General features: G+C 49.7%; 3 protein-coding genes across 3 annotated transcripts; 1 reads left to right on the plus strand and 2 right to left on the minus strand.

Moving 5' to 3' along the window:
• Positions 1-200: 200 nt before the first annotated feature.
• Positions 201-1,010, minus strand: ETH_00028790 (RNA pseudouridylate synthase, putative; the record flags this gene model as incomplete). Its single annotated transcript, XM_013374200.1, has 1 exon — positions 201-1,010. The coding sequence occupies one exon, from the start codon at positions 1,008-1,010 to the stop codon at positions 201-203; it is 810 nt and encodes a 269-aa protein (XP_013229654.1).
• Positions 1,011-8,154: 7,144 nt separating this feature from the next.
• ETH_00028795 (ribosomal protein L33, putative) lies at positions 8,155-8,947 on the plus strand (the record flags this gene model as incomplete). The annotated part of the gene is made up of 3 exons (XM_013374201.1): positions 8,155-8,321; positions 8,580-8,771; positions 8,926-8,947. The coding sequence occupies 3 exons, from the start codon at positions 8,155-8,157 to the stop codon at positions 8,945-8,947; spliced, it is 381 nt and encodes a 126-aa protein (XP_013229655.1).
• A 997-nt stretch (positions 8,948-9,944) lies between these two features.
• On the minus strand, positions 9,945-11,375 carry ETH_00028800 (uncharacterized protein; the record flags this gene model as incomplete). Its single annotated transcript, XM_013374202.1, has 1 exon — positions 9,945-11,375. The coding sequence occupies one exon, from the start codon at positions 11,373-11,375 to the stop codon at positions 9,945-9,947; it is 1,431 nt and encodes a 476-aa protein (XP_013229656.1).
• Between the last annotated feature and the right edge of the window lie 1,946 nt (positions 11,376-13,321).

Here is a 13,321-nt window from a genome sequence, read left to right on the forward strand (position 1 = left end):
TACTTATTGCTCCATACACGCTCAAATACTTGGTTTCTTTCCACAAGAGCCGCACGCAAACTCTGGACGGATCAAACAGGTAAAGAGCATCGTGTAGCTCTTGGTAGCCCCTAAGCCAGGGACGGCTCTCCCAAGTTGACCTATTCCTGAAGCCTAACCCACGAAGCTCCTACTAAAACAAAAACTCTACAGGGCCGCCCCTATTGGGGTCCCTCTGCGAATGGGGTGATCTCAGGGACTGTAGGCCAAAGAGGATCGACAATGTCCATGGCCTGTCTCATGTCAGGTGGTAAAGGCGCACATACACGCAGAGTGTCTTTTGTGGTGGGATGGACGCAGCACAGCTCAGCTGCATGCAGCAAGGGTCGATGGGAATCCCCGCAGAATCCCTTGTTAAGGCTCCTTTGGTGGGCGTCCGCAATGCGGTGGGCGCTGCAGAACACACTGCGGGATCCTGGTTTTCGAGCCGTTGAGGAGGCAAAAAAGGCTGAAGTTGTGGAGGCATCTCCATACAGAGGGTCCCCAATTATTGGGGTCTTTAGCATTTGAAGGTGCAGCCGAATTTGGTGAGTCCTGCCTGTTACAGGAGACGCTAGCACAACGCTCCACTTCCCATTAAATATAAGAGGCTTGAACAGAGTGACAGCCCCTCTTAGTTTTCCTGCAACGGCGTGAGTAGCAGACGCATGTACACTCCAGATCTGACGCGCACTCTGCATTCTTCGGCGGTCGCTGTGGAGCCTTCCAATGCAAGATGTGACTGTCATAGGGCCCGTTAGTCCTCCCCGTATGACGGCAAAATAAGTTTTTCTAACTTTTCTCTCCCTGAATTGTTGCCGCAAGCACGAAGCCGCAGTTGCACTCTTTGCAAGTAGCAGGACACCAGATGTCCCCTTGTCTAACCTGTGCACGACGGCCTCTGTCATGGGGTTCTCTGGGCCTTCAGAGAGATCCCCGAAGGACCGCTTAAAGAATCCCTTGCCCTCTGGGGGTGCACAGGTGCCCACCATTGTCTCAGGAAGTTGGTTAGGTTCCTTAGGAGGAGTGTAGTACGCGATAAGACGGTCTACAACCGAATCCGTGTTGGGCCTTTGTCCCAGTGATGCTGATGGACACGGTGGGATGCATGCGTGGCACAACACAGATATGCAAAAGTTCACGTTCAAAGATTGTCGAAGCGGCTCAGAGTATCAGCAGTGCTGCGAAAGAATCCTAACAGGGGCTCGGGGCAACGCCTTGGGAGTCACCACTGTACCTGGGACTGGCGAAGTTGGGTAAACAGGTACTCCTGCGGGTTTGTTCACTACAATAACCGCATCATCTTCATGCAGGAGTTCCATCCCACCAGCATATCTGCTGTAGCATTTAGTGTTTCTCCTTCCAGAAGTGAACACCCCACGGGTGCCCGCCCATCTCGATGTTGCCTGTGTCTGCAAGGCCCAACTGGGATTTGCGACATGTGCTACAAATGACCCTGGGAACGTGGTCATTCCTCCTGGTTTATGGCGGCGAACCCACGCAGTGCAGTAAATGGAAAGGATGAACAGCGGCACGGATAAGGCGGGGAGACGTCGGCAAGCATCCATTGGTTCTCGAGCATTACGCTGCGTCTAGAAACATGTTCGTGTCTCAAAATAGCCCCTCAAAGGTAGTTTGGACAAGAATGCATTCACTAGGGAAGAAGAGGTTTTCTTGTCAGGAAAACAGCACATGTTAGGAGTATTTTAAAGCAGGATCGAGCTCTGATCCGGCAACAGGCCGCACTTAGAAATGGTGTGAATGCCGAAGCAGAGGACAGGCCACACTTGAGGGCTCGAGCACCACAATTTTCGTCCCACACAAGACTGTTCAGTTGCTTTGAAGGGGAAAAGGCACTGCCGACAAGTGGTGAGCAACGTTCGTCTGCTTCTGCAGTCCAGCTGTTCGCACTTTTACCACCCTTATCTGTGTTCAGTAAACTTTCTGAGAAGGAAGAGGATATATGTTCGAAGATATACATTTTTAACAAATGTCCAAGCATTGTTTCCGTGCTAGGAGAACCGAGGGCCCCGTGGAGCCGAAGGCCTCATGCATTTTGCGAGGTGGCTGGCCTTTTAGATTGTGAAGTACAGACACAGAAGCTTGATGGAATGCAGTAGAGGCTTATATGTTTGATGCAACGCCGAAGTAATGCTGTGCTACCCTAAGCAGCTTCATCAGTATTAGAGGCATTTTAAATGGCCCGTGGTGCTAGCATAGGCTACAGGTGTCGCAGAAGCACCCTAGCATAAAGTTCCATCGACTCTATCTAATACAGCATGACCTAGATACTACAGAAACAAATTCCAGTAACTAAAGGAGACTAACACTGGTTCCTAGGAGAACAAGGAGCAGGGACCCTACCGGTCTTGCGCTGCAGGCATGGTGAGGGCAAAATGAATTAGACAACGGTGCAGTAAGGAACCCCCACCACAGGTCCACAATGGATTTTTTGCAAAAAACTGACCTGGATGATTCTATGAGAAAAAGGACGAAGGAGAGGTGCATCGCGCAGACGCATACGCAGCTAGTGCGGGAGGCTGCGAGTGTTACCCGTTGGAATAAGGTCCACTCAAGCGATTACAATGCTTACACGATACAGAAAAATGGGTGTACGGTGCTCCTGAGTGAATGATCAGCTAGACCGGGTGCTGGGAGAAACAGGTGCATCGACAGGGGAGCGGGTGTGGACCAGCATGGATGACGGGCTGCAGAAAGTACCCCTCCTGTGCCTGGTTCCAGACCACCACGACTTTCCCATCGACTCGTTTGTACTCTTTACTTTCTTGGATTAGGTATTCTTATCGGGAATGTGGCCGAGTCCTCCGCGGCAAAATTCCTAGGGAGCGGATCCCCTGGCGACCCCGCCCCTGACCATGATTCCAGGACTTTGATGCGCTGTACCGAAATTGGAAAAATCGATCACGATCGGCGTGGCAAGATTATGGAGGCGTTGGAGGAGAGATTAGCAGCAGGGTTGCAGCGCGAATTGAAGCAGGTATGCGTTCTGCTTAATCGAGCACACATGACTGCAGCTCCTTTCACACCAAAATCCTTTCTTCTTAACAGCGCCACGGCTACATCGCATGCCACGCGCTCTACTGCAAGAGCGTGTGGATCAGGACCTTGCCACGCCTTAGGATATACACAGCCTAATTAAGTGGAACGGAGCATCTTGCCAATCGATGTGATTCTACTACCTATGAAAAGATTCTAGGGTAAAAGTATATCCGTAGTCCCCACAGTAACTAATAGAGCGAAGTAAGCGTTAGAAGTAGCTTTATCTTGGCTGGAAAAGAGCAGCCCGAGTTACTGCAAGGTGTGCTAGACGCTTAGCGGAGCAGACAGTGCATTCTTCAGTGTGCCACACAGTCAGAGCGTACCTTGTTCAATTGCGAAAACATGGTGCGGTGGGGAGTAAGACAGAATTTTTTGCCAAGATTAATATTAAGAAAATGTGGCACGCCTCAGGGAATTTTCTTCAGACAGGCAAGCGTGGGGGCAAGTGGAGTCCCGCTAGGGCCTCGACCTCTGTAGCTACTTCGCACGAAAGCGAAGTAGCTACATGCCAAGGAGGCTATAAGCACCGTTCTTGTCTTCATTTTCCTTTCCCTTAGGCTGAACAACAACATCTTGCTTTGCGCCTGTTTTGGTAGCTTTCTCAGAATCACTCTTTGATCAGGGAACGGGTCGTGGGACAGTCGCCAGGACGCCACCCCGTAGCCAATGCTTCCAGGGAAACCGTGCTAGCATTACAAGTTCTCTTCGGTTCGTTCACATTGCCTAGAAGCCTTTATAATTAGTGTGCAGCTTTTACGGATTTGGTGGAGAGAGTTAAGCGGTGTTCACCTCCTGCATAGCATGCCTCGTTGGTTGTATCGATGCATTATTGTTCCACTAGGGCAGCAATAGCAGCGTAAAATCTTGCTTTTGTCACTCTCATAGTTCTTGGACAGTAATACTTTGCGATGCCTCTCTCAGTCTCACTGCATCTGTACCGCATGGCACTACTATGTTGCGCCCGTAGAACCCCAAAAGATTGTTTTTCTAAACATAATAAGCATTATTAGAGAAGCTATAGCTAGGGAAATCTGGATCTTGCAGCACATTTGGCCTGGCGTGTTCGTTTGGAAGGCCAGGGATTGCGGCTAGCTGTGTCACCGGTGCAGCGTGGGGAGACTCTCGCATACCGAGGGAGACCGGAGGCCCTGGGAAGGCCATGGCTTTAATATTTTTGCTTTTAAGGGTCTACTCGGGTTTCATTGTTTTTACTGGACTTGCAAGTAGCTATGTAGCGAGGAGGGAAACCATGTCGAAATGCGGCCGGGTCGCCATAACTACAGGAACGTTTGCAGTCCCAGACATAAAGCCTGATACAGTTCCAAAGCGCTCTAAGCATGATATGTTGCAGGAACCACGTTTCTTTGCGCCTCTGCTTTCGAGTGTTCGTCAGCGGCTGTAGTGCACAGCGCCTTCAGCTGCAACTACTCTGCTACCTGGCCCACGAGTAGGGCCCCTTATGAAAAACCTTTTACCTTCGACGCATCTCTTATGAAGCAGATGACCAAATATCAACAAATGTAATCATCTTCTCAAGGTTTGAAACTGATTTTCCTTAAGAGTCCCCCGACTCCCGGTTCTTGTTTTCTTGGCCCTGTGGGGCGGTGTCCCCCATCAGTGCCGGCGCTATCGCCAGCCCCGATCTCAGGGTATTCACACACACGTCTAGTTTACACATGCTAGTTTGCTGATAAATTGGGATACTTCGTTACTACGTGCCCTCGTTTAGCCCGTTAACCTCTAATAGGTCACTGGCTAGCTATCTTCTTAAGGTCACCAGCAATCCCTATTGTGGTACCTGCACACTACAGCGGCAGTCACATCTTCTGCTCTCTAGTTATTTTTGTAACATCACCTGCATGTGCTCCGTCACTCCTTTTTACTGCCAAGTCTCCTCGTGTACTTTCAGTCGTACTGTGGAAGCGTGTACTTTCAGTTAAAGCCATTAGTAATGCCACCATGTCACGCTGGTAGTATATAATTATGTTTGCATGATTATGTATCCGCATCATTTTTTCTTCTTCTTGCTTAGGCCCCAATTTGCCCTCTAAGCTTCTGCAACTTAGGTCCTACCCGTACCTAAATTGTAGTTGTTGCGAATCCCCTCTTTGTCGTAGTCCAGCTGTGACACTTTAATTAGATGCGTATTTCCCGATTGCCTGAACCATCATGCTTGTCAACCATGGTAGCCTGAGCGCAGATCGGAGGAGAGGTAGGACACATCCACCAAGTAGCTCACAATTTCGGTATTGCTCGCTTGTTGGAGATGATCTTGTGGCATCGGGTTTATGGTGGCCTCGTTACTTAACTGGAGAAGAAATAGTGAAATGTTGTGGTCTTCCGGGCGCCTTGATGGCAGCTCTACAAGTAAGCTGTCTGGGAACACTTTCTTCTGCACCTTTGAGACATCAAGTACCTGCTCGCGAGCGGTAGGGATCTTCTGACTGCGGCTACTGCTGAATCTGGGCATAGTTGGGGGTGGCGGTTCACAATCGCAACTCGTACTCGCCTGTTTCTCTTTGCAGGAAGGTGGGACTGTTGGTGGCAATGCGGATTTGTACAGTATGGATATACCTACAGTACTCGGCCAGAATACGCTCTAGGAGCCCTTACGGCCCCTCATACAGTTACATTGTTGTAGAGTCAACTTGCAATGAGCCAGGACGGTGATGAGACAAGGCAATGCCCCCCCCAGAAAAGTGCTATCCTGTTCCTGGCCTAGTATTTCCTTGATTATCACCCAGTCGTTGGCCCTGTGGTGCTCCTTGTTTCGTGTGCGGAAAAGGCGGAGGGAGGAGTCTGCTGTTGTCATCCTGATCATTTGTCGTGCCAGCGTGTTGTAGACCTCCTAGGGACGAGTTATCAAGGTTTTCTGTGGGCGCTTTTTCCGCTCGCCCTTTTTTTTTCTTCGTGTCATTGGAAAATCATACCACCGGACATATGTTCTAAGTTCACCGTAGTGGGATTGCAAAACCACCTGGTGGTCATTAGGCCAATCTAGCCCTAGGACGCAGCCATACGAAGTATGTTCTAGAGACGACACCGCCATTAGCGTTCCCCTACTCACCACATACTGAGTCCCGTCACTACGCTGTCTATATAGAGTGGCTGTTCATTGGATACAGTGAATGAATGGGTTCGGCTTGTGCGAACGACGCAGTTATTGGCTCAGCCGCTGATCGTCGGTTAAACTAATGAAACTGCGCGAAGTCCTCATGGCGAGAAGCCCTTACGTCTGTGCTCTAGTATCTTAAATGCAAGTTTTGCTGTCATATTTGGACTGCCGAATGCCGCCTGGCACTCAGCCAACGCTTCCGTATTCAGGTGTTGAGATCACCAGTTCATGGTGGCGTTTGCTCCTCCAGCACCTAGGGGTTCATGAGTTCCGCCCTCATCATCAGAATCACGGCTTTTTACGTTCAGTACTTGCAGTAGCTATCTCGCTGCCTCTACACACAATTCTACCCTTGTCATCAGAATTTTGGCTGTTCACGCTGTTAGTGCTTGGAGCAGCTACCTAGCCCTTTTCTAGACGCTATCTCACTGCCTTTACAGACAACACAATGTAGGTTCATTTGTTGGTTTCTACCCAGTGGGCGTTCCCTGTATCTCGTATTAGGATCTTCTGTTTCCTGCTAGAAACGACTTACATGTCCTTCAGCCGACAGCGCGCATACAGTGGCAGCTTCTGATGCCCCTTGAGCTTAGGATGTTCGCCCCTCATGACTATTTTGCGGCGCCGCTGATGCTACCGTTGTCCAGTCCTCTTGAATATCCGAAGGCTACTGGTCAGCACTTTATTTGTGCTTTTCTCGTTGCTTCGGACGAGTAGCACAATTCTTGGTGTCATCGCCAGCATTTCTACACTGTCCACAGGTATCCTCGAGCCCGCACACTCTCTGTAGTGCGCAGGCACTACAATCGGGCTCGCAGCTCGCCAGCCAGAGTAACTAGCTGGTGGCTTATAAGAGCAGAACGAGCGCAGAAACTCTACTAATAGCGAATCAGGGCAATTTATTAGGATAGCATGTGTAAATTAGAAGTGTCCGTAAATACCCTAATGTTGGGGCTGGCGCTAACGCCGGCATCGGTGCGTTAATGTCATCATTCTAATAGACATGATGCACTCATGTTTAGGGCCACTACGACTCTGCAGGTATCAACGCAGTCGCCATACTGCAGGGATCGCCATGTGTGTTCAGCCAGGACCTGAGACCTATTAGGCACCTCCTCACAAGGAAGTCTGAAAAGAAGCGCCGGCGCTTGAAGCTCCCTCAGCTGGCACATAGATACAGAAGCACCGCCTCCCAAAAGCCCAATGTAACTTCCGACAGAAGTGCGCAGTATCCAATATACCGCTCAACGGGGGCTGCGGGTGCACCAGGTGGGCTTTGAAAATGCTTCGAATAGTACAACTTGCCCCAACTTCTAATGTCGCTACAGACCAAGCAGGCTAACTCAGAAAACCATCTCGATTGCTAGGAGCCACTGAAGTTCAGTGCTCGCCACGCGCTCAGGAGCCCTTTCTCAGTACCGGAGGGGCGAAGGCTCTTTAGGAAGAGATACTGAGGAACAAAATCCATCCAATTTAATTTAAAAAGCAATACATACACAAATTTTAGACGCTGGAGCTGGAATGAATAAATCAAGTGTAGCCACCGCGCATGCGCTGCTGGGACTGGATCGGTCTTTTCTACTCATACAATAATCCGAAAAGTACTTGTTTCAAAATTGATGCTATTAAGTAATATTTAGTAATGTGCAGTAGCGGAAGGACAGGCGAAGTTGTAACATGGGGAGGGCTTGCGCCTTTGTTCCTCGCCAACGGTGGTGTGCTGGGCGGTCTGTCATTTCTACTCATTTCCCTCATCTTTAACCGTTGATTTGTTCAGTTAACATATATAATATTGTCTTGGCTGTGCAGGCTACACGACCTGCTCAGATTGTCTCTGACACAGCCTTTTTGCAAGCCTCCACTCGGCTCTGTCTGCTGTCCTACCGCTTTTGGCGTTTGGCTGACGGACCCAACGCCACCGTACAGTTCTTTGTTCAACATCACCTTGATCCCACTCCACAATGTTTTTCCTCTCCCCCTGCCTCCTCCGTAGTCGAAGTAAACGTTTGCTTGTGCAGCTGAAGAGCGCCGCGCTGTCCAACTTCTTCTATATGACCCACAAATCTCCCACAAAAAAAAATACAAGAATCGCGCTAAGAAAGCATGATCCTAGGGCCGGAAAGCATGTGTGAGCGAACCTCTGCGCACTTGAAGAATGCTTAAATGGGAGTTAAAATACGCTCGTAATTCGGAGAGTTCGTGGACACGCAAGCCTCCACACCTTTTGGACTGAAATCTCACCTTGGCTGCTTTGGTGTATGTGCAGCCTCACGGGATTGGGCGTGCTTACATTTTGTGCAGCCTGTTGTGAGGTCTACATTGCAAGGCCCACAAGAGATGATCCCTTTCATTTAGTTTCTGTCTTGCGCCTACTCCTGCGTCTTAGGATGTTCTATGAAACGCGGCAGCCGGCTGATAGCCCGAAGAAGCGTTTAAGTCTTCACCTGCAGAAGTATATCCATTGGACAGGCAGGAACATGAAACTGATGGCGAGGCGGGTCGAGCGGGCCTGGGAATACGGAGCCTTCCAAAAGTATTTTGATGAGAAATACCCAACTCTCACAGATTCAAGGGGAAGGTCAGCCTGTGAAACCCTGGACCTTGCTGCTGCCGCCTGTACTCTCCTTGGATTTTCGGGTACTCGCTGCTTGCTCCGAGTTCCTGGCAATGTCGAACGTTGCTGTCCTAGCTTTTACCCTGAACTTTAAAATGTACATTTTTTTGTGACTCAGGAGTTTGCCGCGCATGAAATAACGGAAGGTGTGTTGGTGCGCCTGACTTGGATTGGAATGGCGTTCGGTGCTGCTGTGCGGCGACATACACAAATAACTGAAATCGTGTTCGGCGCTGTCAGCGTAGCGACAGCCAGAAATACAAGCCAGTAGTTGGAAGTAGCTGATGCAGTGGAGGTTGGGAGTAGCTGGCGCCGTGGAAGCAGCACACAGCGCACATCGTGGCAGCGTTGGTGTCGAAGGCGGACAGCGCTGTGGGTGAATAACGGAGTCGGCGGACGATGCTACTGCTGACGGGAGTTGTTTTGTTTTGCGTAAATTTGAATGGGTATTTCGTTGTGTTTTCACATAGACGTACACATGCAGACATAAGCATGCCAACTCATGCAGCGTTTCTCAAGATATTTTCACGAATTTGCATCGCCACAGATACGAATGAGTAGGTCACAATGTACGCCCACAAAAAGTGTATAGAGTCGCACTGACGCACTCTCAAAATTCGCCGTACGAAGAGCGACTACAGCATTAAAATGAACAAGCAGCAGGCGATCCCCGACAGAACCACACGCCAATTTGACAGTACTGCTGTGGATACGTTGCGGGTCTTAAAAGTAGGGAAAACGCGGGCTGCGCTAACACCGAACATGGAAGGAAACAAGTTTGCGCATACCTGAAATTGGACCGGCTGACAGAAAGCCTACAGAGGGCAGGGTGCTGGAGTCAGAAAAATGCCGCTTTCCGTCCCTACGAAGGCACTGCAGCTACCTAACGCAGCTTTCGTTGGCGCACGTAGCGCATCCCCATTTGACGCATCACCCTAACTGTCGATTGTAGGGATACAGCGCAGAGTAATAATCTGGCCAGCCTGGGCAGTGTGAGGCCAGCCCAGGCAACGCGTGACCAGCCTGTCCGCTTTAGTTTTTACGTTGCGCTTTCGTCTATCCCCAATCCGCTGCACTGAGTATTTCCTGCGCATTTCGAGGGTAGATAATTCCCAACGTCGCAGCAATTTCTGAAGGTTACTGGGGTCTGGAATCAGCATGGGATTGAGCTTGTATGAAAAAGCTGCCCATACTCGAAAATAGCAGGTCAACGCTTCGACATGCGTCTGCAGAATCCAGCAACACCAGCGGTTGGCCAACAGGGTATTCGGTTGTGAACGGATCAGAATTGTTCAATATTAACTCGTGGTACCTAACCAGTCGGTGTGAAGTCACGGGACATGTCATTACGTGCTGCACCCGGCACTCCACCAGTTTTTCTAGAGTAGCTACACAGGTATCCACAAGAGAACGAGCCGGTCTATGGCGTCCGCCTCCAGTGCTTTGAACCAACGAGTGAGCCAAGAGATAGGCAAGAGTTCCTGCGGCTTTCGTTCCACGGATGAGACTCGCCAATTGCAATGCTGCCTCCTCCTCAGTGGAACCAAGACGTGGGGGCGGCAGGAGCTGTGCTGAGAGTAGCGCTCGCGCCAATGAAAAATGATGACGTGTAGTCGCTGTGAGACATCCACGAATGCATTCACCTTCCAACCATTCCTCAAGGTCACTGCTTTGTAAGAATGCCTGAATGGCTGCGTTAATCATGTGTGCTTGACTTGTGTGAATAAGCACAGTCATGCATGACAATTCAACAGCCGCAAGCTCTAGCACTGCTGCGCAAAGACGAATAGCGTCTTCACTCTCTAAGACTTCCAAAACAGCTTCCATCATACGTGCCAGGTCCACTAAAGTCTTCAAGGCTTCCGTGAGAGCCTGGTCCTCTTCAGAAAGGTTGAACAGAGATGGCTGAAGTCTGTAGAGGTTGTGGAATTGGGACCGTCTATACCAAGGTGTCAAGCCCGAGCGCAGTCTGTGACCCGGGACCGCAGCGGAGGTGCCGGCTTCCAACACACCAGCAGCAGCCCCTTCCTGCTGGGAAGCATCCACTTCGTCACCCTCACGCGGACGCATGTAAACCCCGCCACTCGGCCATCCAGGAGCTTGCAATGTTTCCGCAGGGTTGGAGAGCGCGGAAGGGGCCTCCTCAACTTGACTTCTCCCAGCTGCATCCATGGCACTACTGTCACTGTACGCTTCCAACATGTCCGTGTTTGAGCTGTGATGGGAACCGCATGGCGGCAAAAATTCTCCTTCATCAGCTACGCGCCTTATTACGCGTCCTGCTCCTTCTGCTAACCAGCGGAAGCACTGAAAAACGACGAACGTAAGGAGCAAAACTTCAAGCAAAATTAACGCCTTCATCGACGTGACAGTGTATGCACCACTATGCAGCGTCTTCAACTCCGAAGGCGCATGCCGAAATAGCGGCGATTCAAGAAACACCGACCGGCCTGTTGGGGGCTCAACATCAGTGGTCCCACCTCCTCCTTCGTTTCGGAAGAGCGGGAAGGGCGCAGAAGAGGGGACTGCAGCGTCTGAATGTGAGTAGCTGCCGGTCAGCATCTCCATAGAAGAAAAAGGAGCGAAAGAAGGATCGAAAGGCTCGACAAAACTAAAGGCGTGCAACTCAAGATTTGGCAGCAGTTCTGCTTTCATAAAGTTTTTCTGCCCTTCTCGTAAGCAGCGTGGCATACAAGGGCTTCGAATTTGCAGGCTGCAATCCTACTTAATGCCCGAGATTTTATCCGGCTCAGTTTCCCCCAGGTGCACACAGCTTCCTCTAGGTAACTCCGACCCCTTATGTCATCAAGGAGCAGGAGCAATACAAAATTATTTGGTGCTGGTTCTCGATATTTCTGGGGGCCTATCAAGGCGGACAGCCTTTTTTTGCTGCGGCGCCTCAGGAGAAGGCCTTCAGTCAAACCTGCCCATGCCACTGGTTTCACCTGCGTCTTGTGTCGAGTGGGGACAGCACGCTGATTACAAACTCACACTTTACTAGAAAGGCTTCTTTGAAGCACATATCCATCGATTTGCGGATTTTTGAATTGGATCTCACCGCGCGAAGCACCGCGTCAAGTGTTGAGTAGTTACTATGAAATGCGATCCCAGAAGCAGTTGCTTGGCTGTACGATAAGCTCCTGAAGAAAACTGTTAAGTTATGCTCTACGGTCAGCTTGACAAAAATGGGAGAAAATGGTCAACGAAGACGTTTGGTCCCTCACTCGAATCGCAATGGCAAATGATCGTGCACTCGAACTGAACGTTGAGCTGCTCCACGTGATTCTTACTCTGGTCCGTCGACATTACTTAGGTGTATATTTTGCAACCACATAATCTTGATGATGCTTGGAAAAAAGCAAAATATACTGATCTGATGGTTCCGGAATTCACCTTATGGACACTGAGTCCTGTCGATGAGCTTACTGCACGATCAAGCGGCATGCTTGCTGTTGTTGAAAGCCCCAGTCCCCAGATCATTTCGCTCAAACGTTAATGCCTGGAAAGCGAAAGTGCGTAAGTTTAATTGCCTCATCTTCCAATAATTTTCAGTGGATTACCTATTCAATTTGGGGACGAATACCGCTGGTAAAGAGAACAACCAAAATGAGGGCATCACTTCAACCTTCTTCTTCTTTCGTCACTTCCCGAAAAACGTATAGTCGATATAAGTGGAAACCTCTATCTCGACTGAAACTATGGCAGCGTGCTGCTCTGGTGTCATACCCCTGAATGTGCGATTCAATAATGAACGCAACTGAGGTCGTAATTCTAGAGGGGCCAATGGCAATTCTGGCGAAGCAGAGAACCTGGAGAAAAAGGCAAACTCACTTCTACAATCAGGCAGCACTAGGCTCGAGCAGTGTCCACGAAGAGTGCTTTTTCCAAACCCATGGAGAAAAGGCACGAGACTCTGCTAAAGTATGCCTTCAAAACTAATTAGACACAGGAAAAAGACATGGGACCTAATGTGAGAAACGGAACACTGCGTTTTTTGCGTGTCCGTGAACAATAGATTACGCTTAGCGCGCATCGCTTGGCATCTGTTCGTGTTATCATTTACTTTCAAATCCTTTACTGTGACTTTATTTGCTCGTGCACAGACGCTTTCTGCACAGGTTAGAGGCGGTGTTGGCATCGCTGCCGCGCATTTTCTGAGTTACGAAATCCCACTGTACCACTGTAGTGCTTTTCTGGTTCCTTTTTCCAGTCTTAACACTAGTAATAACCCGCGTTTTTTGGCAGAGCCAATCAGTTGATGACCAAGCCGTGTTCAGGCTCAAATGAATGCAGTGATGTGTACGCGTTGTCTCAAGAGCAACTACCATCTCTGCAACCCAAGGAAAGAGCGGCAACAAAAGGAACCACAGAAAGAGTGTCACCTTGCGAATTGCCACTTTGTGCTTTTCTATTCCGTGCCAATATGAAGGCGCAAACAAAAACCAAGATATATCTGTTGCGTTCAGCTTATTTGTCACAGTCCATATCATGCAACTGCCAGCTTTACTGCTCTT

Source organism: Eimeria tenella, genomic scaffold (assembly GCF_000499545.2).
Source record: "Eimeria tenella Houghton genomic scaffold, Eth_scaff2, whole genome shotgun sequence".
NCBI classification, from domain to species: domain Eukaryota; phylum Apicomplexa; class Conoidasida; order Eucoccidiorida; family Eimeriidae; genus Eimeria; species Eimeria tenella.